At 42.1% G+C, this 24,617-nt stretch overlaps 1 protein-coding gene across 3 annotated transcripts in view; it reads right to left on the bottom strand.

Moving 5' to 3' along the window:
- SLC44A1 (solute carrier family 44 member 1) overlaps positions 1 to 22,968 on the bottom strand; it is a 196,107-nt gene extending 173,139 nt beyond the window's left edge. For 2 of the 3 annotated variants that reach the window (XM_032418522.1, XM_032418521.1), the window contains exon 1: positions 22,868 to 22,967. In XM_032418522.1, coding sequence (XP_032274413.1) covers positions 22,868 to 22,903 — 36 coding nt within the window. In that variant the 5' untranslated portion in view covers positions 22,904 to 22,967. Of the gene's footprint in view, positions 1 to 22,867 lie in introns of all 3 variants that reach the window. The other variant, XM_032418520.1, reaches the window with a different exon arrangement.
- Between the last annotated feature and the right edge of the window lie 1,649 nt (positions 22,969 to 24,617).

Here is a 24,617-nt window from a genome sequence, read left to right as displayed (position 1 = left end):
CAGCTTAAAGAAACATAAACCAAGTAAGAAATAGCCCATGACAGGGTTGGGGTAGAAGGGTCATCTCAGAACCGAGGGGGAGCAAGGCTGACAAATCTGAGGGTACCGTCCAGAAGAGAGAAGAAAAGCAAGGCTCTGACATGGAAGGATCTCAGCATGTCTGAAAACAGTGAATCTGGCCAGAACATAACGAACGGAAACTGGTAGGAGGGGAGCTGAAGAGGTAGGCAGAGCCAGATCAAGGCAGAAAGGAAGTCCAGATACACACTTCAGTGTGATGGAAGGTACTGCAGGGTCCTAGGCACAGGGCAGATGGGATAGGAGTTTGCTTTTCGATCACGCAGACTGCTGTGTGGAGAAAGGAGTGCGGGCCCCTGAGCACAAGACAATGTAGGCTCAGACTAGGGTGGTGGCAGCAAAGTTAGCACATGCCAGACATGATACATAAAGACTAGAGGCAGTCTAAGAAGGGAATGTGGCGGGGGCGGGGGGGGGGGGGGGGGGGAGGAAGTATCCCAAACATGACCTCCAATGTCAAGATAACACGCGCACAGGAAACTTTACTGTTGGCACTTCAATGCTTTCCTCCCCACTGGGTAGTGAGCTCCGTGAGAGCAGGGGCTGTCTTTTTCTTTACTATAGACCCAAAAGCCAGCATAATGCTTGCAACACCAACAGGTACTCTGAAAAGACTTTTTTTTTTTTTTTTGACAAATCTTGACACTTTATTTTTTTATTTTTTTATTTTTTTATTTTTTTTTAAATTTTTGTTTTATTTATTTGACAGAGAGACACAGCGAGAGAGGGAACACAAGCAGGGGGAGTGGGAGGGAGAAGCAGGCTTCCCGCCGAGCAGGGAGCCTGATGTGGGGCTCGATCCCAGGACCCTGGGATCATGACCTGAGCCGAAGGCAGACGCTTAACGACTGAGCCACCCAGGCGCCCCAAATCTTGACACTTTAAACACAAGTGAGAAAGTATACCCTTAGAAGTATCAGCAAAATTTAGTAGGATGAGACTCAACATTGAGCTGGAACACTGAAGCCCAATAGGTGAATAGGTGAGGAAGTCCAGAAAGAACCCTAAGCTGTTTCAAACAAACTCACTCAAACATTTACGGAGTGTCTTCTATATCAGACCGATGCAGTATGCCATGAACACAGGGAGATAAGACACTGCCTCCTCTCCTATCTCCCAGGGGAGAGTTCACACCCTGGTCATCCAGACAAGTACATGCCCTCCACAATGGCAGAGAACCAGGGGGAAACATGTTAGCAGCCCCACTTTTAGAAAGGAGAATAAAGTGAATGTGATTGAGCATAACTTCAACTCTGTAAAATTCTAGCGCAGATTAACAAAAGAGGGTTTGGGGGCTCTCAAGAAGAGGTATATAGTAAGAGCCAGCACATATACCTGAGCAAGCCGTTCCTGGTTAATGTCATGTCCTTGTTTGACATTAGGAGAACAGAGATTGGGAAACCTATGATACAGCTGAATTTTACTAAAATGTGTTGATCTTATCTAATAAGATAAGAGATGGACTCAAATAAGTGTCAAGTATATTTGGAACGGCTCAAATGGTTTTGTGTGTGTGTGTGTGTGTGTGTGTGTGTGTGTGTGTGTTTTAAGTAGGCTCCATGCCCATCATGGAGCCCAACATGGGGCTTGAACTCATGACCCTGAGATCAAGACCTGAGCTGAGATCAAAAGTTGGACACTTAATTCACTGAGCCACCCAGGCACCCCAGAACTGCTCAAATGGTCTTGGGAAAAGAGCTGACCAACTAAAGAGAGGTCTTGAAAAGAAATGAAAAATATTTTTAATAATAATTAAACAATAAATAATATCAAGGCTAAAAGATAATGACACAAGGGTTTTCCAAAGGAAAGAGGCCAGTGAACCCCACAATTAACAAGCCCTTTCTCAAATGAATATGAAGACATAATTGGCTTGCTGACCCAATCATCAGGTAATAAAAACTTAATAAAATAAAAATAATAAAAAATAAAAAGAAAGGAATAACAAATATACTGGATAATAAAGTCAGAATTCCAAAAGTTCAAGAAAGTCTACAAAACTGGGCAAAAACCAATAGCTTTAAATTTCCTAGGGAAATTCAAGTTTTTCCTCATGTTTTAAAAATCCAACATTATAGAAACATCAGGACAGGAAAAAAAGATGTCTTAGGGCTTTTGGTAGACTGCAAGCTAACGTAAGTGAAGTTACTGGAAAAGCTCATTCCACCTTGGGCAACATGAAGAATCCAGAAGGACTGACTTAGTCTAGTTTAGTGAGCTCCTTTCTGTGCACCACACTTTAATGAAACTGTTAAACCAGAACTCATAAAGATGAAAGAGACTTAAATAGTACTGCCAGTAAATGCTGACTTACTGAATACATGCATTTAACTCTGCTCCCTTCCAAAATGCCACTAAAATGACAGTAAAGGGATTTAAAATATTTGGAGCTTGGAAGTGGGTAGGAGAGAGATAACTGACCTAGAAGACTCCAAAAAGCTATTCTGAGTCAACAGTGGAAAAGCCAGGAAGCATACCGACTTATGGCACAAAAAAATCCCCCAAATCTCAGGAATTAGTGGTATAAGATATCTCTGGAACTGGAGGTGACAGTGGGCTTAAATGGGAGAATTTAGGGCAAGGAGGCTCAAAAGCAAGTTACACCCTGTGTGCAACTGAGCACCTAACTGCCCCTTGTCTGCCCAGAAGGGTTGTGGCCCAGGGGTACCCCATGGGAAACCAAAAAATTTAAGTGGAAATTTACGTATTAAATATTGAGACCAACTCCCACCCAACTTTCTTTCCCCCTTGTGTCCCAGAACTCTGGCAACCAGGCTAGTAATGCCCTCCACGAGAGAGGGGCAAACTTCTTTGGAAAAATCTGACCAGTCCAAAAGATGCTGACACTGGGCATTTCCCAAGGAAACAGGCCAGCCAGACCACCTTCCAGTGAAGCCCAGTCAACCATTCCCAAATGAATAGAATATTTTCAAACAACATTTTAGAGCCCGGTACTTAAATAATGAGCAGATAGCTAAGATTACTAGGCATTTAAGGAAAGTTTTAACACGAATGCAGAGACAAACAGAACAAAGTTGGAAGAAACAGATGATGCAGATAGAGAACTGAATTTAAGACAAATGTGCACACATATGCCCAGAAAGATAAGAATAGAAGATGCAAAAATGAAAAAGAATGTTGAAGAGAACAAAATAAAATACCCTAGGAAATTAAGAACTCACAGCAGAAATAAAAATGCAATAGAAATACTGAAAGATAAATTGAGGAAATCTACCAGAATGTGGAGAAAACAGGAGTTCAGAAATGAAAGAAGAAAATTAAGGAACAGGGGAAACAGATGGGAAAGAATCAAAGAAAATTCAGGAAAATTTTTCCCAACTGCAAAACACAAATTTCCAGATTGAAAGGCTCCACGGCGGTCAGCGTAACAGATGAAAACAGATCCTCAAAAGACACATCACTGAAAAATGTCAGAACACGGGTTACAAGGAAGATCCTCAAAGATTCCAGAGAGGATAAAACAAGTTGAATACCAAAAAATCAAGAATCAGAATGGCAACAGAGTCAACAGCCACCCTAGAAACAAAGACGACAAAAGAACAACACATTTTAAATGCTGAGGGACAATAATTTCCAATCCAGAATTTTACATCCAGCCAAATGTAAAATAGGTAAGAGGTAGGAATAAAAGTATACAAGGTATCAAAAAAAAAAAAAAAAAAAATTACCTCAAGTATCCTTTCTCAGGAAACTACCGAAGCAGGTATTTTACCAAATCAAGGGAATAAACCAAGACAGAAAAGACCAGAACAGTTAACAATGATGAAAGAAACTAAAGGCTTAAATACACGGAGAACTATACCACCATCACAGATATGAAAACTCAGTATTCTTTGACAATTCTTCCTTAACTGATCTACAGTTTTAACGCAAGCCAAATCAAAACCCCAGCAGGAATTTTTTTGGTAGGTATTGACAAGCTGATTCTAAAATGTATAAGGAAAGACAAAAGAACCGTAACAGCCAAAACAGTTCTTTAAAAAGAAGGAAAAGGTTAAAGGAATCACACTACTTGATTTCAATATATAGTATAAAGCTACCATAAAACAGATGAATGAAACAGAATAGAAAGTTTGGAAATGGACCCACACATATATGGTTGGTATCTAATCGCTTCTCAGCCTTTTGGCTAAGATCAAGTGAAAAAGGTACAAATGCAATTCAGTGGGAAAATGTATAGCATTTTCAACAAATTGTACTGGAATAATTAGACACCCATATGCAAAAATGCAAACAAACAAAAACCCAACTTATACCTCAAACCCTCTATAAACTCAACTCAAAATGGATCACAGCCCTTAACGTAAGATGTAAAAATAGAAAATTGTAGGGCCGTGTGTATATCTAGTTGCTTCACTGGGGAAGTGATCCAAAGGTCTACCTACTCCTAACACACACTGTCAACCAATTCTGTTGTTTTCAGCCTCTTTTCTCACCCATGCCCTCAGGGATCCCTGGGCCTTAGATTCTAGGTGATCAGGATCTACATTTATGCCACCCCAAGGAGTTTGGAGAAGGAGCAGAAATAAGTGCATTTTGAATCCACCATGTTGATCAGACTCACTGGTCTCATTTCAAGCAGAAAGATGTTCTGAACTCTTCCCAGATCTTGCAGTTTAAAGGCAAAAAAAAAGTTTTCTTCCTCCAATTCTATTTCACCTTCTTCCCTCCTTTCCTTCATTTTCCTTACACAGAAAGGTATTTTATTTCATAAAATAAAGCCGCATAGACATTTTAAAAATATTAAGTAAATTTTTAAAAAGTCCACAGGATCCAGATAAAGATCAAGGTAATCCCTGGTATGATGTGAAGGGAAATCTCAAATCAAGAGCTTTACAGTAGGCCTGAAAACCCGCCAGCCCGGACTGGAGCTATGGAAGAGATCGAGTCGGGAAATTGAAATTGAAATGAGTATCTAAGGTATCTGAGCTGACTCAAAGAAATTCACACAACTAGGCAAGAATTTAGAGGTAAATTATTCATTAAGTGCATAGAAAACTAGGTAAACAGCAAAACAAGACAATTATCTCCAAGAGCAACAAAAGATTATGTAAGATTGATGAAATATTACATGACTCTGCTGTGAAGAACACTTACATAGTCATAATGTAAAGACTGAACATTGATCCAAACAAAATCATGATATGTCTACAGCAGGAGGATAACAGGGTGTGCCCATGGGATGGGGCAAAGAATGGTGTTGCAAGAGAGCTCAATCTTCATGGTCCATAATGGGAGGCCAAAATTAATGCCAGAAACTGAAGAACCAGGAGGCAGCAATACAAGCATGTTAGAGATACAGAGGCAAAAGCAAAAGATTTAGTTCAAAGATTTGAAAGTGATGGCCTCAGGGCAACAGAAAATGGGGGAGACTTAAATAAAAAATCCTGCTACAAATGTTTGACTCTTTAAAAATATATGCATGTCTAGCTTTGATAGGAATAAAAAAATAAATCTTAAAAATCAAAGCATAAGAGGGAAAAAAGGGGGAGCCCAGAATAGTACAGGATCTGGAATCATGACATGTAGAAATGGTTGTATAAATTAAGGGTTTTTAAGTTTAAAATACACACAAACTTGGCACACATTAAAGGCTGATTTCTATCTTCAGTTCAGTTATTCTACCTGGCTAAAGGGTGCAGAATCAGAACCAACAGTAAAGTTACATGGACACAAGAGCTCAGCTGTGCAAAAATGAAGACATTTCTACTAACTGCCTGAAAGCAGAATTAACTATCTCAGGAAGCAGTGAGCTCTCTGCTGATGGAGGTATTTAAGCAGAGCCTGAACAAAGTCCACTTAGTGGATATGATACCTTGGTGGGTTGGGCTACAGACCTCAAGGCCCTGCCAGTTGTGGGATTCTGTAAAAGGATTTCACGTAATAATCTCCTTTGAATTAGTACTATTGTAAAGAAGGTATAGGAACTCTGGTAGATGAATAAGCTTAGGCACTTAGGACATGTGTGTCTCTTCCTTCCATACCACCTTCTCCTTTTAGCTTTTGACTTTTCATTTCAAAAGTCTTTTTTTAAAAAGATTTATTTATTTGTTTATTTATTTGAGAGTGAGCGAGAGAGAGAGAGAGAGAGAGAGAGAGAGAAAGTACAAGTGGGGGAGGGGCGGGTGGAGAAGCAGGCTTCCTGCTGAGCAGGGAGCCCACCTCAGGGCTAAATCCCAGGACCTCAGGACCACGACCAGAGCCGAAGGTAGCCACTCTGAGCCACCCAGGCGCCCCCATTTCGAAAGTCTTAAATATATTTACATTTGGTTATGAATCATGTAAAATATTTTTGGAAGCAGATGAAGTGTAAATACTTAGAGAGTAGAAGAGAAAATGCCCATCTGAGTGGGAGAAAGCTGGAAGAGAATCAAGAAGCTGGTCTGATGTAGTGATAAGAGACAACTGAAGAACCCACTCTGGGCCCTGTGGTTCGGTGGCTGTGGGACATCAAACAGGTCACAGTACCCAGGTAGGTATGAGACTCTGGGACCACACCTCTGGTATGAGGCAAGAGTGCCTGGGCTTCCTGGCAGGGTGAAAGGACAGAGATCTGGGATTCAGTCAACAGATGTGGATGAGCAGCAAGAAAGCCACCAGAGATTAGTGAACAACAAAAGAATACCTTTCATTTGTTCTACTTTAAATAAAGTTACTAGAACCTTGCACTATCAAAGAACAAAAACCATACCTTAGCTTAAATGTTAGTCATTTCGATGCAGGAATAAAAATATTAAACATATGGGGCACCTGGGTGGAAGAGCATGTGACTCTTGATCTCAGGGTCGTGAGTTTGAGCCCCACATTGGGGGTAGAGATTACTTAAATAAATAAAAACTTGAAAAAATATATTAAACATATTATAGGTACCATCTTTTCTATGGGACTACCTCGAGAGTCCATGTGACCAGTCTATAGGCTTCAGGGAAGCTTTATTTTCTAGTAAAGGACACTATTTTTCCCTTCACTTTGTGCAATAAAATACTATCACACCTACAGACACAATAAATTTACCCCAAAGTTTACCGAACTCCACCCTTACCAGTTAGGAACTGACACAGATCATACTTCAAAAGTAGTATCTATTTCTAGCTCTTATTTGTATTTTATTTTTTTTAAAAGATTTATTTTATTTGAGAGAGCAAGCGAGCAGGGGGAAGGGCAGAGGGGAAGGGAGAGAGAATTCTCAAGCAGACTCCTGCTGAGCAAGGAGCCTGATGCGGGGCTCGATCCCAGGACCCCGAGATCACAACTTGAGATGAAATCAGGAGTCAGCTGCTCAACCAACTGCTAGCTCTTATTTTTAAAAAATTAGTTAGAATCTACCAAGAAATTGTCAGCACTTTACACCCTGTAAACGAGTGGAAAGAGAGGTGCAGGTGCACTCCAGCACTGTGGGAGCCCCTGCCCTCCTCTGTAGGCTGTATACTTATAGAGGTAAAGTCTCTTTCTTGGTTAAAGCCAGTCCTTTGCAGCCTGACCAGCACACTTGCCAGTAAACATTGAACTGAACCAAAGCATGTGACCCGCCTGGAATGTTCTCTTTATTTTACCAACATTCTTGATGCTTTTACTTTTTTCTTTTCAGTGCCTTCCCACTGGCCTCAGAGCTTCTCACTCCTGCACCACAGTCATGGGCAGGGGTGGTCATTTTTGCTGTGCTTTTTGTCCTTCCAGTCACACTTTGAACAAAATACATAGGACCTATAGCTCTACTCACTCTGCTACCAGACAGGCATTGTGAAGATGGGCCAGAAGAGCTTCCTTCATGTATTCTGCAATGCGAGCCAATTTAAAAAAAAAAAAAAGAAGAAGGGGAGAGGGGAGGCAGAGGCAGAAGGGAAGAGAAGCCTTCATTCTCATAAATCTATCAACCAGTGCTGATTACATAGCATACTTAGGTGTGGACCAGCCCAGATGTCTCTAGTTTATGATGTGCCCTTTTTTTTTTTTCCCCTGACCAACTAGTATTAATGTCTTCACTAAAACTTCATTATAATGAAGGGACACATGCTAACAAGGTCAGGTTCATGATCACTAGTATTAACAAACATTTCGAATAATGGCCTTATTATAATTTTCAGGTTCATTCCCATTTCCTTCCACCACAGGTTATATTTGTTTTAATAGTAATTTTGACAAGTATCTTTAGCATCCTAAACTGTTAGTCCCTGAATACCCCATCCCACCATCACATTTATTCAATAAGCATCTACTGCGGATCTATTATTTGCTTAGCCCCTCTAACTACATCTCCATTCTCAATTTTTTCTCCAACAAAAGACAACATTGGATCACTAGGTCCACCTCTGGATGGCCCTCTGGAGTGGTAGGCAGCAGGCCCAGAGGAAAGAAGAAAACCCCCAAACCCAAATGGCTGGTTCCTTCTCTTGCATTTGGCCCAGGTGGCCGCACAGCAGTCTAGCCAGATTCCCAAATTACAAACTGGTAGGGTCCTTCTGTAAACTATTAACTCTTCCCTAACTTCTTGGGAGATCTCAAACCACAAATCTGAGAAACCATTCACATGAAGGCTTTTAGATTATAATATACTCAAGTGACTTGAAATTTATTTACATTGTTCTGCTAGTATTTTAAACAACATGAAGCTTGTGATGTGTTCGAACTCCGTTTCAGATCTGCTGAGAGCTTCCTACCTAAGGGTTATCTGATCCAAGAACATTCTTGTTACTACCACACTCTCCTTTGTTGTCACTTAAGGGAACTGAGAAGGAATACTTCAAGAACCATTTCTCAAAGTGTGTTCCTCAAGATGTAATGAAAAGGGCCACCTGGCTGATTAAATGGATAGAGCTTGCAACTTTTTATCTCAGGGTTGTTGAGTTCGAGCCCCGTTGGAGGTAGTTTACTTAAAAATAAGTAAAATATATTTAAAAATAGATGTAATGAAAAGAAAAAATTTAAGGACAAATAAATTCAAAAGGTCAGTTATGCAAAGTTAAACTGGTTTCCTGGGGTTGGGGATGGGGCGTGTGGGGCAATAAGCCTTTAATAGGCTGATATGCACTGTGACTCAAACAAAAGAGGTAAGGGAGATGTTGGGGAGATGGTATGGAATGAGCAAGAATTTCCCAAACTTTTATGACCTGAGAGCCCTTTTCTTGGAAGATCACCTAGTAGCCCTGGTGTTTCCGGAGCACAGCCTTTGGAGAAACCCTTAAGGCATTCTTAAATAAGTAACATTTGTATCCTTACTGTGGAACAGCACCCATGGATCACAGAGCCTGGTAAGTAGCAGGTCAGAAGAAAGTGTTCCTCCTGCCCAGGAGGCTCCCTGCTCTGTTTGCTTGTTACTACAAGAGAAACATGCCTTTCTACTTGCTCTTGGCAAGTTTCTAGATTAAACTGTATTAATTATCACTACCTATTTAAAAATAGAATTGCATTCAATTTTAAAATGAAAGTATTAAAGTATTATTTCTAAACTTTCATAACTGAAATCTACTTCAACCACCACCATCTATTCCAAAATGTTTTTCTTGACGTAGAAGTACAGTTAGTTTCAGAATGTATTTAATATGCTAGACCTAAAACTTGAGATCTCTAGAATTGTCTTCCAACACTTCATGTTTTTGGACTTGTCATGAAAATACAAAATCACATGCAAAACAGATTTAAAAAAACTTCAGAGCCTAGCAAGCAAGGAATAAAATTCTCTTAAATATGCTGAGTTTTAAGCACAATTTCGTTTAAAAAAAAAAAAAAATCCAGCTTTTGCCCTGGTGGTGAAAATTTCTGCTTTTGTAATTTGATCCTAATGTGCATGCTAATCATTTGTGCTACAAAGTCAACTTCACTGTGGCTGTTTTCTTCACCCTTTCCTTTCTTACTGCTCTCCAGAGCCTTGTTGGTACTCACTATTAAATACCACCAGCATCAATTACATTAACCCTTTTAGAGGCCATGGATCTCCAAAGACTGACTAAATAAACATATACTCCTTATTTAAAATGATATTCTCAAGAATCTGAGTTATGGGGGAAAGGACACAATTATAGTCACATTTGGTAAACTTACTGCCATGATAGACTTATTCAGACTTAAGGTTTTAGAAGAATCTGTAAAAGGGCCCAGGAGGGAATGCAGAGCAGTCAAGGGTCCCTAGAGTCCCAGGTTTATAACCACCACTTATGCAGACCACACTCTGCTCCAAACTGTCATCCTGGACCTCCAGTTTGGGGTGCATTGATTTAAAACCAAGACCCTCGGGGCACCTGGGTGGCTCAGTCGGTTAAGCATCAGACTCTCGATTTTGACTCAGGTCATGATCTGAAGGTTGTGAGACCAAGCCAGCCTTGGGCTCCATGCTCAGCAAGGAGTCTGCTGGAGATCCTCTCCCTCTCCTTCTGCCCATCACCCCGACCCACTCAATCTCTCTCTAAAATAAATAAACGTTAAACTGGTAAGAACAGATACTACACTTGATCTTAGCCAAATAAATAAATGTTAAAAAATAGATAAAAACCAACACCCTCCCCTACACACACACACACACACACACACACTTTAAAGTGAGGGCAAACAGTACACACAATCTCTGAATTTAAGTGACAGGTAAGTGGTGTCTGAGGTACATTTAATATACTATCCAAATGTAGTAGTCCTCAGTACAGTAGAGAGAGAGGAATGTAGTGCAGTAGGAAATGTACGTGCTTTGAACTACTCCAGGCTTCACACTACTTGGGGGAACTTGGGCAAACTAAGCTTTCTCAGCCTCAGCTTCCTAATCTGTAAAATGGGGCTAACAGTGGCACCCCCCCCCCCTCCCAGAGTTGTGAGAAAAAAATGAAATTTATTATATGAGAGCAGACAGGGAATGAGCACAGAGAAACCCCCAATTCATGACCAGTCATCACTCATTCCCTAGTTGTCTGCTCTCGTATTTCATGCCCTTTCCTTCCCCTCAGAGATCACCCATCCTGAAAGCATCTCCTCTAGGCGCATGACTTAAAGCATTATCTGAAATCCAGTTCTAGGTCTTCCATTGCCTATGGGAAACTGCTAGCTACATGGAAGTATCAGTATCACCTCAAACCTCAGTGCACACAAAATTAAACTCACCTTCCCTTTCCCACATACTAGTCTCCATCTCCCCTTGCAATGCCTATTACAATACCCTTCCTCTATTATATGGCATTCTAAACTGGTTTTATCCCTCTCCTTCATCCCACAGACCCAGATAAATCAGGAAAGTCTGTCCTATTTCAATTCCATAATATCTCTTCTCTGTTTCCCATTTGGGAAACACTGTTTGGTCCAAGATAGTGAACAGCTTCCTGGGTGGCATCTGTTTCCCTTTCTCCCACTTCGAGCACAGCAAGGCTGTCATATTAATCTTCCTTAAATCACTCTGAAAAACCCTCCATGGCTGCCTATTTCCTTCCCTTCAAATATTAATGCCTTCCCGGGCGCCTGGGTGGCTCAGTTGGTTAAGCGACTGCCTTCGGCTCAGGTCATGATCCTGGAGTCCCGGGATCGAGTCCCGCGTTGGGCTCCCTGCTCAGCAGGGAGTGTGCTTCTCTCTCTGACCCTCCCCCCTCTCATGCTCTCTCTCTCTCTATCTCATTCTCTCTCTCAAATAAATAAATAAAATCTTTTAAAAAAAAAAACAACAAATATTAATGCCTTCCCTACACGTAACATCTCTTCTCTCTACTCTGGCCAGGTCTCCTTTGCAGTGAGTTAAAGGCTTCCTTGCCTCTGTTCAAGCCATTCCTTTCATTGGAGTGCCCCTTCTGTTTTCTACTGAAATCTGTCTTTCCTCCCACTCAAAGCCCCATCCTTTAAGGCCAGATCAACAGTCATTTTCAGGTAGCCCACTCACCAGCTAGTCCATCCTTTCTTGGTTTCCCCATTCCCTGAACTCCTAAGCACCCAGTTTAGCCTCTCATTATTGCTGCTTATTTCACCCTGAGCGCTCATCTTCTAGACACAATTTAAAATTTTTAGAAGTCAGGGTCCCTTTTCCAAAACCCAAACAGGATTTTTTCCAGGGGAGGATTAATGGATACAAAGACATCTGACAGATTTAGTTTCCATTAATATGATAATGCTAGAGATATTTTCATGGGTTGTGCAATTTGCTATAAGCCTATATGAGACAAGTTTTATTACTTGTCCCCATTTTACATCTGGGGAAAGTGAGGCATCAAATGTTAAAGAATTTGGTCCAAATAACCCACCTGGTGACAGAATTGAAATTCAAACCCATGCAGTCTGGCTATGCAGCCCATATTCTCATCAGTATAAGATGGTGTTCAATTCTACGGATTCTAGTGGCCCTTTGGGGTAACAGTAGGGAAAGGATTTCTTATAAGGAAGGTAGAAGGCCACTTATGCATTAAGGGAGGATCACTAAGCTGGGGATGGGAAATGAGACACATATAGACTTTTTTTAGTATAAAAAAATTTTACACCAAAAATACTGTATTTAAAATAACTCTTTTGCTATTATAAATAACACCAAATGGAAAGATTCTTGCATATGGCATTTACTGTACTTTTGGAGTACTAAATTAAGTGATGTCTACTGCTTTTTATGGCTTTCAATGTATGTCATCAAACAATGTCCCAAGAGAGTCATTCCAATTTATTCAGCAAATCAATAAAGTACACTTGAGTCAAAACCACATGAGCAATTAATATTCTGTTAACTTTTATCAAAGTTGCAGGTGTAAAAGAGTGTCTCTGTGCTTTCAGTTAATTTGATTATCAGTAAGATTGAACACATTTACATATTAGTTTACTATTTCCTCTTCTGTAAATTGGCTATTTGTTGCAGAGATGCATTTTTTATGAGGGCTCTTTATATCGTAGATATCCTAAATAATGATGTGAATCTTCAGGTTTATTATTCTTTATACAAAAAAGAAAGAAAGAAAGAAATTAAACGGAAGGGAAAGAAAAAAAGGCACTCTCTTTTTTTCCTTCTCTATCCTAGTACATCCCACTCAGTATTATGGCTCCTTAAATGCATCAGGGAGGGGTGAAAAGGAAGGAAAAAGAAAATGTTAGGGAAAAGAGAATAAACGAGTACCGAATAGACAGAGATAAATACACACAGAAGAGGTAGACGAGGAAATTGAGAGCCAGAGGGAAGAGGTTATCCAAACCCCCAAGATTCTCTTGAGGATCAGTGACTGTGGGAATATTAATTAGCTACTTAACCATCATTCCAACCTTAAATGGTCTTCTTTATCCTGAAGCTATTCTGGCCTCAGAACGGGAAAGAGGCAGGGGGTGGGTAAAAGAAACAGGGGCTTCAGCAGTGGCTAGAGCAATATTCCTGGGAGAACAGAAAGATAATTGTGTGACTTCCAGCTATGAGCTGTGAAGTCTTATAATGGAGCTAGAAGCAAAATGTTAGGAAACACTGCAGAGGTGTGACTTTACAGGCAGAAGAAAATGGCAAAACTATGTAACAGGGACTACTGGCTGACGACCCGTCGCCATCCCCACCCTCTGCACTGCAGTCGGAGTTCTAGTGCTGCTCCACCCTCCACTTGACTCCAGGAAATCCTGGTTAGTCTAAGCCAACCAACGACAGGGTACTTGGTCTCCCCCCTGCTAGAAATTGTTTAGGCATGAGTATGCAACCCTCCCTAACTCCTACTAAAGGGAAAACACTGGAGGTTGTCAGCTCAGCAAAAGAAAGTAGGAAGAGCCACATGCATCTTGGGATCATGAGGGCAGATAAGTGAGGAGAAATGATCTTCCTTAAAATAAAAAAAAAATTTAAAAAGCAAAAAGAGAAGTCAGGTCCTCACTGACATCATCAAGCCGCTAAACTAACCAACCTAGAAGCCATACTACCTTGCAATTTATGTGAGATTAATTTTTTAATATTTTAGCTATTTAGATTTAAGGTTTCTTTTTTTTTTTTTTTTTAAGATTTTATTTATTCATTCGACAGATAGAGACATAGCGAGAGAGGGAACACAAGCAGGGGGAGTGGGAGAGGGAGAAGCAGGCTCCCCGCCAAGCAGGGAGCCCAATGTGGGGCTCAATCCCAGGGCCGCAGGACCATGACCCGAGCCGAAGGCAGATGCCCAACAACTGAGCCACCCAGGCGCCCCTTAAGGTTTCTTTATTTCTTACAGTGGAATTATCCTAAGTGATTCATAATGAAAAATGTTACAAGATCATCATCATCACCACAATGCTACAAAAAAAAACTTTTATACCTTAACTCTACTTGAACATCCTGAAGTAACCGCCTATTTCCAATTTTTCTTTTTGCTGTTTTCTTTATTTTACGTTATATAAAAGTATCCAGAAATCAAACACTTCTGTTTAACAATTTTCAGTATATCTAACAACCTTAAAAATTAGACTAAAAATAGCTTTTAAGAGTTTCTTTTCTAAATAAATGTCCAAATAGTTGGTTGTGAGATGTTGTAGAGAACAGCTAAAAAAGAGTAATATTATTTTCACACAAAAAATAATTTCCAGTGATTCATCAACCAAATGTTTTTTAAGTAAATCCTATTATACAACTGATATGAAATCAAAGAAGAGTCTATTGAGGCACCTGGGTGGCACAGTCTGTTAAGTGTCGGATTCTTGGTTTCAGCTCAGGTCATGATCTCAGGGTCCTGGAATGGAGTCCCATGTTGGGCTCCCTGCTCATCAGGAACTCTACTTGTCCCTTTTCCTCTGCCCCCCATGCCCCCTGCTCATGTGCACACTTGCTCTCTCTCTCTCAAATAAATAAATAAAATCTTTTTTTTTTTTAAGATTTTATTTATTTATTTGACAGAGAGAGAGAGACAGCGAGGGAGGGAACACGAGCAGGGGGAGTGGGAGAGGGAGAAGTAGGCTTCCCACTGAGCAGGGAGCCCCATGCGGGGCTTGATCCCAGGACCCTGGGATCATGACCTGAGCCGAAGGCAGACACCTAACAACTGAGCCCCCGGGCGTCCCCAAATAAAATCTTAAAAAAAAAAACAACTCTCCCTCTCCTCTGCCGCTCCCCCCCCAAAATATATAAATCTTTTTTTTTTTTTAAAGGAATATATCACAGGAAAAAATAAACTAAGGACCCCCCACTACCACGGAGTATATTAAAACCTACTGAAAGGGGGTGCCTGGGTGGCTTAGTTGGTTAAGTGTCTGCCTTCGGCTCAGGTCATGATCCCAAGGTCCTGGGATCCAGCCCTGCATTGGGTTCCTTGCTCAGCCATCTCCCTCTGCTGCTCCCCCAGCTCATGTGAACAAGCGCACGCTCTCTCTCTCAAATAAATAAAATCTTAAAAAAAAAAAAAAAACTGAAAAATGCAAATCACTTTCAAAAATCACCTTTTAAAAAGAGTACCAAGTTTGACACAATGCATAAATTCAAAATTGGAACATCATGCTGTGCTATTTTCCAAATAAATGAGACAACAAAAAGTACTAAAAGGGAAGAAATATTACTGTGCCAAAAACTTTAACCATTTCCAGAGTGAATTCCCACAGTAGAAATAACAATGCCTCTTTAACGACTGAAGTTTTCACCAGTTCAAACACTTTTTCTTTATAACACCTCACATAAAGTCCCATCCATTTGTGCCTGCTATAAAAACGTCAGCACTGTAAATCCAACTGGCCCATTATTGGAGTGGACCAGTCTTTTCCCATCCACCTTGACCCGGGAACTTACACCTCTATAAGTCCCCTTGCTTCACATATGACATGTATACCTGCAACATACAAGCTGCCAAAGAATGCTGTTGAGGATGCTATAGAGAATCTTCTTTCGAAGTCTTTATCCCTTTAAAAAATTGTTGTATTGAATTTTCAATCATCAGACTTGCTAAGGTAGCAGTTCATCCACATCCGTTCATGGAAGGAAAGAGAACATTTGTTAATTTATTCAAATATTTCCTGAGCACCTATCATGTACCGGCTATCGACCTAGCACAGAGAATAACAGCAATGAACAGAGCAGACATGGTCCCACTCTTTGTCAGCTCGGTCTAGACCAGGGGTCAGCAAACATTTTCTTTAAAGGCCACAGAGTAAATATTTACTTTTGTAGAGTCTCTGTCATAACTACTCAACCTTGCCACTGTAGCATGAAAGTAGCCACGGACAATATGTAAACAAATGAGTGGGATTGTGTCACAAAAAAACTATGTGGACAATGAAAGTCGAATTTTATACAATTGTACGAAATACATGTATCATGCAATAATCTGTTGATTGTTTCCATTAAAAATACACACACACACACACACACACACACACACACACAATTTTAGCATTCTTAGCTTGCAAGCCATATAAAAACAGGTAGCTGGCCAGATTTGGCCCATGGACTATAGTTTTGCCAACTCCCAGTCTAGACAATATCAACTGTATAATTATTTGTTTTTTGCTTTAAGTACTCAAAGGTAAAATTCTTTTTTTTTTTTTTTAAAGATTTTATTTATTCATTTGACAGAGAGAGAGACAGAGAGAGAGAGGGAACACAAGCAGGGGGAGTGGGAGAGGGAGAAGCAGGCCTCCTGCTGAGCAGGGAGCCTGATGTGGGGCTGGATCCCAGGACCCTAGGATCATGACCTGAGCCAAAGGCAGACGCTTAATGACTGAGCCACCCAGGCGCCCCAAAGGCAAAATTCTTAAGGCTATGAGAATTTATTGAGGAGACGTGGCCTGGTTTGAAGGATCAGGGAGCCTTTTCCAAAAAAGTAACTTTAAGGCTAAAACTTAAGGGATGAGTAGTAGCCAACCAAGGGCCGGGGAGAAAACAGTCTTCCAGACAAGTGAATAGCAAGTGGAAAAAGTCCTAAAAGGAGAAGGAATACAATCCACTGAGGAATCTGTGAGGTTGGAGCACGAAGAGTGAGCATGAGAGGACAATGACACTAGAGAGACAGAGACCACCCCACAAAGAGTCTTGTTGGCTAAGGTCAGAGATTCTGGTCTTTGTCTTAAAAGCAGCCGGAAACCATTAAAGGGTTTCAAGCAGGAGAGGGACACAATCAGCTTTGGATTTTTTAAAGATCACTGAGACTGCAGTACGGAAAGAAAAATTTGAAGAGAGCATGAATAATACAGGGAGATCCCTAAGCAAGGTTCTGGCCAGAGATGATGGAGGCTTAGACTGGGGTGTTGGCAGTAGAATTTAGAAGGTAAAAGAAGCAAGATGTGGTGACGAGACGTGGAGGAATGAAAGGTAGGCCCCTGCATGCCTCAGTTTCCACACCAGGATATTGGTATCCTTCAGTGAACCAGAGATTCTGAAAAGATGAGTGTGTGTACAAATTTTGAGTTCAGTTTTTGACATGCTGAGTTTGAGTTGCCTATAAGATATCCTACTGGAAGTGCTAAGTAATCGGTTGGATATTAGGATCAGAAGCCAGGACAGAGTTTCTTTCAATTCAGTAATTCAGTTTGGGAATTGTCAGCATACAGATTGTAATTGAAACCATAAGAGGAGATGAAGTTACCTAAAGAAAGGCTATGTTCTCAGTGGTTTTCAACTTTGGCGGCAGAGGAGAATCACCAAGGGAACTTTGAAAAATTTTGATGCCCAGGCAGTGACCTTGAACCAATGAAATCAGAATCTCTGGGAGTAGGACCCAAGCATTAGTGTTCTTTAAAGTTATCTAAGTGTTTCTAATGTACAGCCAAGATTGCAAAGATAAGAGGACTTAAAACATTAAGAATTAACTGGACTGCAGAAAGATCAGGAGATTAAGAGACAGAGTAGGTTTCTAGTCCCAGCTACCTCATAACGATTTCTCCGACCTCAGACTACTTCATAGCTTCTCAATTCTAGTTTAGCTCAACAGAAAGGTGAGTGGTTTATCTCTAATATCCCCTAGAGTCCTAAAAATCTGAGCCAAAGTTACAACATGGAAATATTTCTTCTTCTTGGGGGGGAGGGGGAAGGGAGGCTGTGGAGGGTTATGTAGAAACACAGCTATTAACCAATTACCAGAGCATAATAGAGAATGCGTTTTTATAAATAATTATCCTCCCAAGCCAATAACATTTCTAAATGATAGGATGAACACATCAAATAGTATTTGATAGCATTTGTGAAGCATGGGAACATTCTAGCTAGACTAGTTTTGCTCTATTATATACTATGTTGTTCCACAGCTAGGACCTGCATGAAGTTCAAAATGGTGCCATGAATTTAAATTGGAAATTCCTTAATCCAAAATTTTATCGAGTGGACTTTTTCTAAAGACAGAGTGAGCTGCAATTTAAGATTTGGGAAACATGGATGTGAACACAAAAACACAGGACTGCGATCCAGAAGACCAGGATTAAAGTTTGGATCTGTCCACTTGGTAGCTGACTTCAGCCAACTTTCCTAACCTCCAACTCCCAATTTCTTCAGCTGTACAATGAAAGTAGAGTCAACTTCAGAGTTACTGTAGAAATTACAACACGAAAATCACTGTGGAAAATAGCTATACAAAAAGCATTACCATTTTTACATTGTTTTCCAATTTTAACAGTAACTTTGATTTACATATTTTGAGGATCTTCTATACTAAGAGCACAGTATTCAGAAGAAGAAGAAAAATAAACTGTCTTCATGCCATGACTTTTTAATCCCAGAAGGTCTACTTTGCTGGACATAGTTTAATGGAACAACTTAGTTTCTATTGGGAAAACCCACTACACTCTTCAAATGCCATTTTCATCATCTGACTTCAAATTCCACAAAGCAGATGGAGACTACAGTATTATTAAAATCTGTTAAGGAACAGTTAACATACTCAAAAAGTTAACCAGTATTACTGAACCACTTGACTGTTTTTCATTACTCCCTAGACAAGATAGAAGAGCTACAAAAAGACAGTTAAATTTATAGCTCTCAATTTGAGGACCATGGGACAAGACAGTAGACAAGTACAATTTCTGCTAAAGTCAGACAGACAAGGGGTGGTTTGTTCAACCAGAAAGACTGTCCTCCATCCTTCTCACAATTTCTAAGGTTAGAACCAAAGGACACAGAACTTCAGAGCACTTGCAGAATCTCCTGGCCTCCAAAGCACTGCTGTGAGAAATAATGATCTAGCCATTAACAACAAAGACTTACGGCAATTTGCTAAGTAATCTTTGGAAAGCCTGCTTCATTCAAACTGGTTTGTCAATGGGAAAGAACATTTCATAAATCTGAAGATTTACACATGAACTTTGAAGTTTAACATTACAAGAATAGAAATTATGTCAGGTTTAACAGAATAAACGAATTATGGAGAGTTGGGAATAAATTTTAAGAGTCTTAGGGAAGATTAGTGCTGTAAAAAGAAACTCAAGACTATCTCACTTCTACGTTCCCTTCAAAGAGATTTTTAGGCAAAGGCTATCATGTGTTGGCCTGTTTTGAGCAGTTACTAATATTAGCAAATAACTTGTAGTGGTCACTAATAAAAATCATAATTAAGAGTTCTATAAGAGCCCTGACTCTGTAGACATTCTTAAGACTCTTAGATGTACATAACTGATACAGCACAAAATCATTTTGCCAATAATTTGCTCCTTCGGCAATGAAATACAAGTTAATATAGAAGGTGACACTTCCCTTTGATCTAAATCCTAAAACAGGATAATTATTTTGATGGCAAATTATGATATCCAGACACTGCCAAGAAAATGCAAATAATATCAGGACAGACTACAAGAGATGAAACAGTTGGGAAGACCATAAACTCTTTTATGAGAGTCTACAACATAGCAAGAGACTAGGAGGAAAAATAAATTACATTTCAAAAGTGAATCCCTACCACAAAAAGGAAACGCACTATATTTACATTGATAAAACCTGCCAGAGCTTTAAAATTGCTGACGATACCACTGAGAAAAGCTAAGCTGAACTGCAGAGCACCCCGAAGCACGTTGTTTTGATGTGCTATGCAGGTTATCATTAGAGTTTGCAGACAAGCTTTTTAAAGATGTTACAGCCACTGCTCCAACTAAAATACAGGCAATTCAGCAGAGCACCAGGAGAAAAGGAGAATCCTGCTCAATTCTGCAAACTGATGGTACCATTGACAAAATAGGAAGGAATGTGGGAAAGGCAGGTCAATTTTAACTTAAACAGTTCAAATTTGAGCTTGAAAGAGGATGGCTTGGTGGAATTAGTCAACCAGCCCATGAAGTGAAACAGCACGCGGCTCAGGGCTGGACTCATATTCAATATTACTTGCCAGCCAGATAGTGAAATGTGTGTGTATACATTCTGTTTATTGAGTACTGCTAAGCAACTATTCTGTACAAGGTATAGTGAGGCACTGCAATGGATACAAAGATGGGGAAAACAAAAGCAGCTCCTGTTATCAAGAAGCTTACAGTTCAGTAGAAGGGATGAAAAGAAACACATTCTGCCTGAAAATACAATTGAGGCATCTAAGAGAGGTTCAAAGTGACTGTGAAGTTGCATCCCTATTTTGTTTCAACACAACATACATAGATACGATATTATTCTAAAACTGGGGACACTCCTGAAAGGGGCATTAAAATGCCAGCAGATTGGTAACATTTCACAAATGAAGAATGATGCCAAAATCTCAAATTTAAAAAAAAAAAAAAAAAAAGATGACCAGCTCTTTGGCACAAAACCTCTTCCTCGATGCTCCACTGAACACTACAGGTCCCTAAAGCTGAACTTAAAGGCATGTGACAGCTGCTGATTGGTTATAGGAATCTACAGAAGGAAAAAAAAAAAAATGCACCCCTGAGGGTGCATGACATGCATCTTGTCTGTAGAACATGGCATGAAGGAAACAGTGACTGCAAGAGGAGGAAAAAGCGAAGAAAATGTATGTGACAGCATTCTGAAAAGTAAGATGTGGAGCTAGTCAAATGCAAGACCTGTGATTAAAGCAGAGTTTTGGTCCAGCATCCATCCCTCCCAATTTTAACTGTTCACACACTGAATAAGCCATCCACAAACTATCAATAATGTCCTGTTTTAAAGGCATTTCACCACCAAAGGGGGATGTAAAGTCACCCAGTTCCTAAAAGAAAGGCAGTATGAAAACACCTTTTTGGTGAAAATAATATCTAAGTAAATGTGAGATGAATAGCACTCAACTAGATTCCCCCCTCCCCCAAAACTCCCTAACCAGTTGAAAGGTATTGTGTAATCCCACACCTTTAACTGTTAATATGAAAACCCTGGTCTTTCGACCTCTCCTCCATACCACCACCTATAGTTTTCTTGCCTATTCCAACTGAATAGGAAGGTTTAACTAACTAAACCAATCAGCCTGACTGTGATCCTAGTAGGGGAAAAAACAACAACAACAACAAAAAACCCAGTAAGCAAACACCCTTTATAAAAAGAACTGGACAAATAGGTTGGATACTTCATAAAACATAAATGTCCTCCATTCATCTGCAATTCTAGTCATTTTCGAACAGATCTCAGATTTTCAGAGCAAGTATGCAGGTTATTTAAAACTGAGTTATATATAGTCATTTAGCAGCCGCAAAACACTTCTGGCATTATCGCAGATGCTCCATCTCTGGAGGAAATTTTTTTTTTTTTTCCAAACTAGCATTTTTCTTCACCAAGAACCAACCAGCCTTTATTTCTAAAAACAAGAGCCCTTGTCTTCCCCCCAAAACAAACAAATCAAAGACCACAGTTAAATTCTACGCTAATGAAACTGTGAGATGACATCCCAGGCGTTGTCAGAGCCTATTTTTCATACACCAACACGTCTGATGCAGTATTCCTGATTGCTTTTTATCGTATTTGTAAATACTCACTAATCCACTAAATTAGGTAATTTACAAACAGGTCCTCTCAGTTATTAGCGGCCAGCAGTCAAGTTCTATTACATTTGATCCTTATACAGTTGTCTAAACATTTCCATCCAGGTTAAGGGCTCGGATCGGCAAGGGAGGGGGAGGTTAGCGAAATTTGGATGGGGGCAGGGTAGAAGCTGGGAGAAATCTCTGCATCTCAGCCCTCAGCGGCAACATTCAGCCAGTGCCCACAGAAAAACTAAATTCGGCACCTCTTCCTCCTGTTACACTGGCAACAAAGAGGGAGTTTCCGTAACGCTCCCGTCACCCACCAGGTGCCCAATCTCCTTCCCAGCCTAGTGTCAGCGCTCCCGCAGGGGCCTGGGTGCACGAAGAGGCCGCGGTGCCCAGGGTCAGGGCACAAAGGGGGGATGGGGTGCAAGGCGAGCGGGTGGGATCTGGGAAGTGGGCCGTGTAAGGGCTCCGGAACCCGCTTAAACACTTGAACCTGCTGTCAGGGGCGGCGAGCAAGAGAAAGGGACAGAATATCCAATGGAGCAGAAACTGGAATAACGTGGAAAAGGGGTGAAGAGCCCACGCTGAGGGTACTCCGCCTGGGAGCACAGAAAACAGCCGGTGGATGAGGAAGGGGAGACTCCAAGGAGATGGGAAGAGAGGCGCAAGGCCCAGAAGACGAGGGAATGGGGGGCCACCTGGGGCAGAGCAGAGAGGAGGCGCCTGTGTTGCTTCTACCTGCAGGCGGGCGGGACGGGCCGCTCAGGTGTGACTGGGAAGAGGCCAAGTCGGAAAGGGGCCAGCGAGAGCCAGGGGCGTACTGGGGGCCGCGCAGAGGGGGCTGCGAGTTGGCAGCCGCGGAGCCAGCGCGGGGGCACCTGCGGGACAGACTCCAGGGATAAGCGGGGGTGGGGGTCTCCGGAGCGCACGGTGGGCTGAAGGGAGGATCTCGGGCAGCGGGAGGCAGCGGGTGCCAGCGGCGCGGCGCTGGGGAAGCATCCGGGCGGGCGGCCGGGAGGCGGGAGCCCCTCACCTGCGCGGCGGAGGAGGCGGAGCTGCAGCAGCCCATGGCGGGGCCGGAGGAGCCCGGAGGCGGCGCCCGGCGCGCAGCTACGCCCCGGAGCCCCTCGGCATGCGAGCCGGCGGGCGCCCGGGGAGGGCGCGGCCTGGCCCCGCACGGCTCGGCGGCGGCGGCGGCGGCTCGGGTGGCGGCGGGTACTCAGGAGGCGGCGCGGCTCGGGGCGGGCGCCGGCCACATCCCCCGGCGGCGGCGGCGGCTGCGCGGCTCCTGCTCGGCTCCTGCTGCTGCAGCTGCTCCCCAGCGGAAAGGGGCGGGCGGCGGCGGCGGCGGCGCCTCCCCCTGTCCCCCGCCTCCCGCCTCCCGCTCCCAGTCCCTCTCCCGCTCCCTCTCCCGGGCCGCCGCCTCCTCAGCGCCGAGCGCGTCTCCCATCAGACTCCCCGCCCCCAGTGCAGCGCCGCGCCGACAGCCGGGCGGCGGCGGCCAAAACGAGGCCGGGCCCTTCGGCGCGCGTCGGAGCCTGCGCAGTGTCGAGCCTATTTAGCCGTGGCACCGAGGCACAACGCTGCCTCGGAGCAAGAGGTCGCATGGGGCTGAGGCTCCCGGGGGCTGAGCGGGCTCGCAGCCGAAATGTGGCCGGATTGCTTCCGGACCCGAGAGGCACTGGCGAGGCATGCGGAGTTGCTCGCTTTCCCCACTGGACGCGCAACCCGAAGACCCTAAGGGCATCCTACTGCTTCTACGGTCGCTTTTTATCCAGAGCAAAGTGTACACAATAAACCTTCCCTGGTGCAGGAGTGGGTGATAGAAAACGGGGAGAGACAAGCATCTGTTGCTACTGGCCCCATTTTGCTGATGAAACTGAGCTTTTGAAGGAGACAGCCTAATAAAATGCACCCAAGGTCGAAATTTTTATAAAGAGCCGTAGACAGGGAAAAGGTAACAAGTTCGCCAGGTCTCTCAATACAGAGCCATGTTGGATCTGAACTAAACTTTCTTATACAGGATTGTCCACAAAAAACAATAAGCGAGTATTAACTCATTCATATTAAAAATATTTACCGAGGACATACTAAGTTCCAGTAATTTATGGGCACTGGGAATAAAGAGGTGAACAACAACAACAAAAAAATTAGCTTGTGTTCTCTTACAAGTCCTTGTTGCTACATTAACACACTGTCTGGTAGCAACAAGTTAGAATAGGCGTGGTCACGACCTTCAGGAAATTTACAACCGGGGAGTCCTTGGGAAATAGTGTCCGATGAGAACAGTTAAAGGGCCACAGAAATAAGGGTTCCTGGCTGGCTCAGTCGGTAGAGCATGCAACTCTTGATCTTGTCTTGAGTTCAAGCCCCATGTTTGGTGTAGCGTTTACTTTGAAAAGGGGGGGGGGGGGGGTGAAAAGCAAGTGAAAATGTGGCAGGAATAAAACTTAAAGATCAGGGTTAATATTAAGAGAACCAGGTATCAGACACTATTGTAAGTCTTTTACATGTTTCATTTCATCCTGTCAAAGAATGTCTCAAAAACAGAATCAGAAAAGAAAAAAAAAAGTTTATTTGCAAAGTTGCAAAGGAGTGAGATTCTGGAAGGCCTGACTAAATGAGAGACAGCAAATTTTAGAGATTACTCCAAGTCTAAGGGGAAAAAAAAACAGCACAGAACTAAGTTGACCTTATGTGCATTGAAAGCAAAGGAAAGTCAAAATAGGAACCTGGAGACAGCTAAAGAAAAGGCCAGAGAAGAATTCCTGGTTGGTGTATTC

This window comes from Phoca vitulina, unplaced genomic scaffold (assembly GCF_004348235.1).
Source record: "Phoca vitulina isolate PV1807 unplaced genomic scaffold, GSC_HSeal_1.0 scaffold21, whole genome shotgun sequence".
In the NCBI taxonomy this organism is placed as follows: Eukaryota; Metazoa; Chordata; class Mammalia; order Carnivora; family Phocidae; genus Phoca; species Phoca vitulina.
The sequence above is the reverse complement of the archived record's forward strand: the minus strand, read 5'-3'. Positions and strand labels throughout refer to the sequence as shown.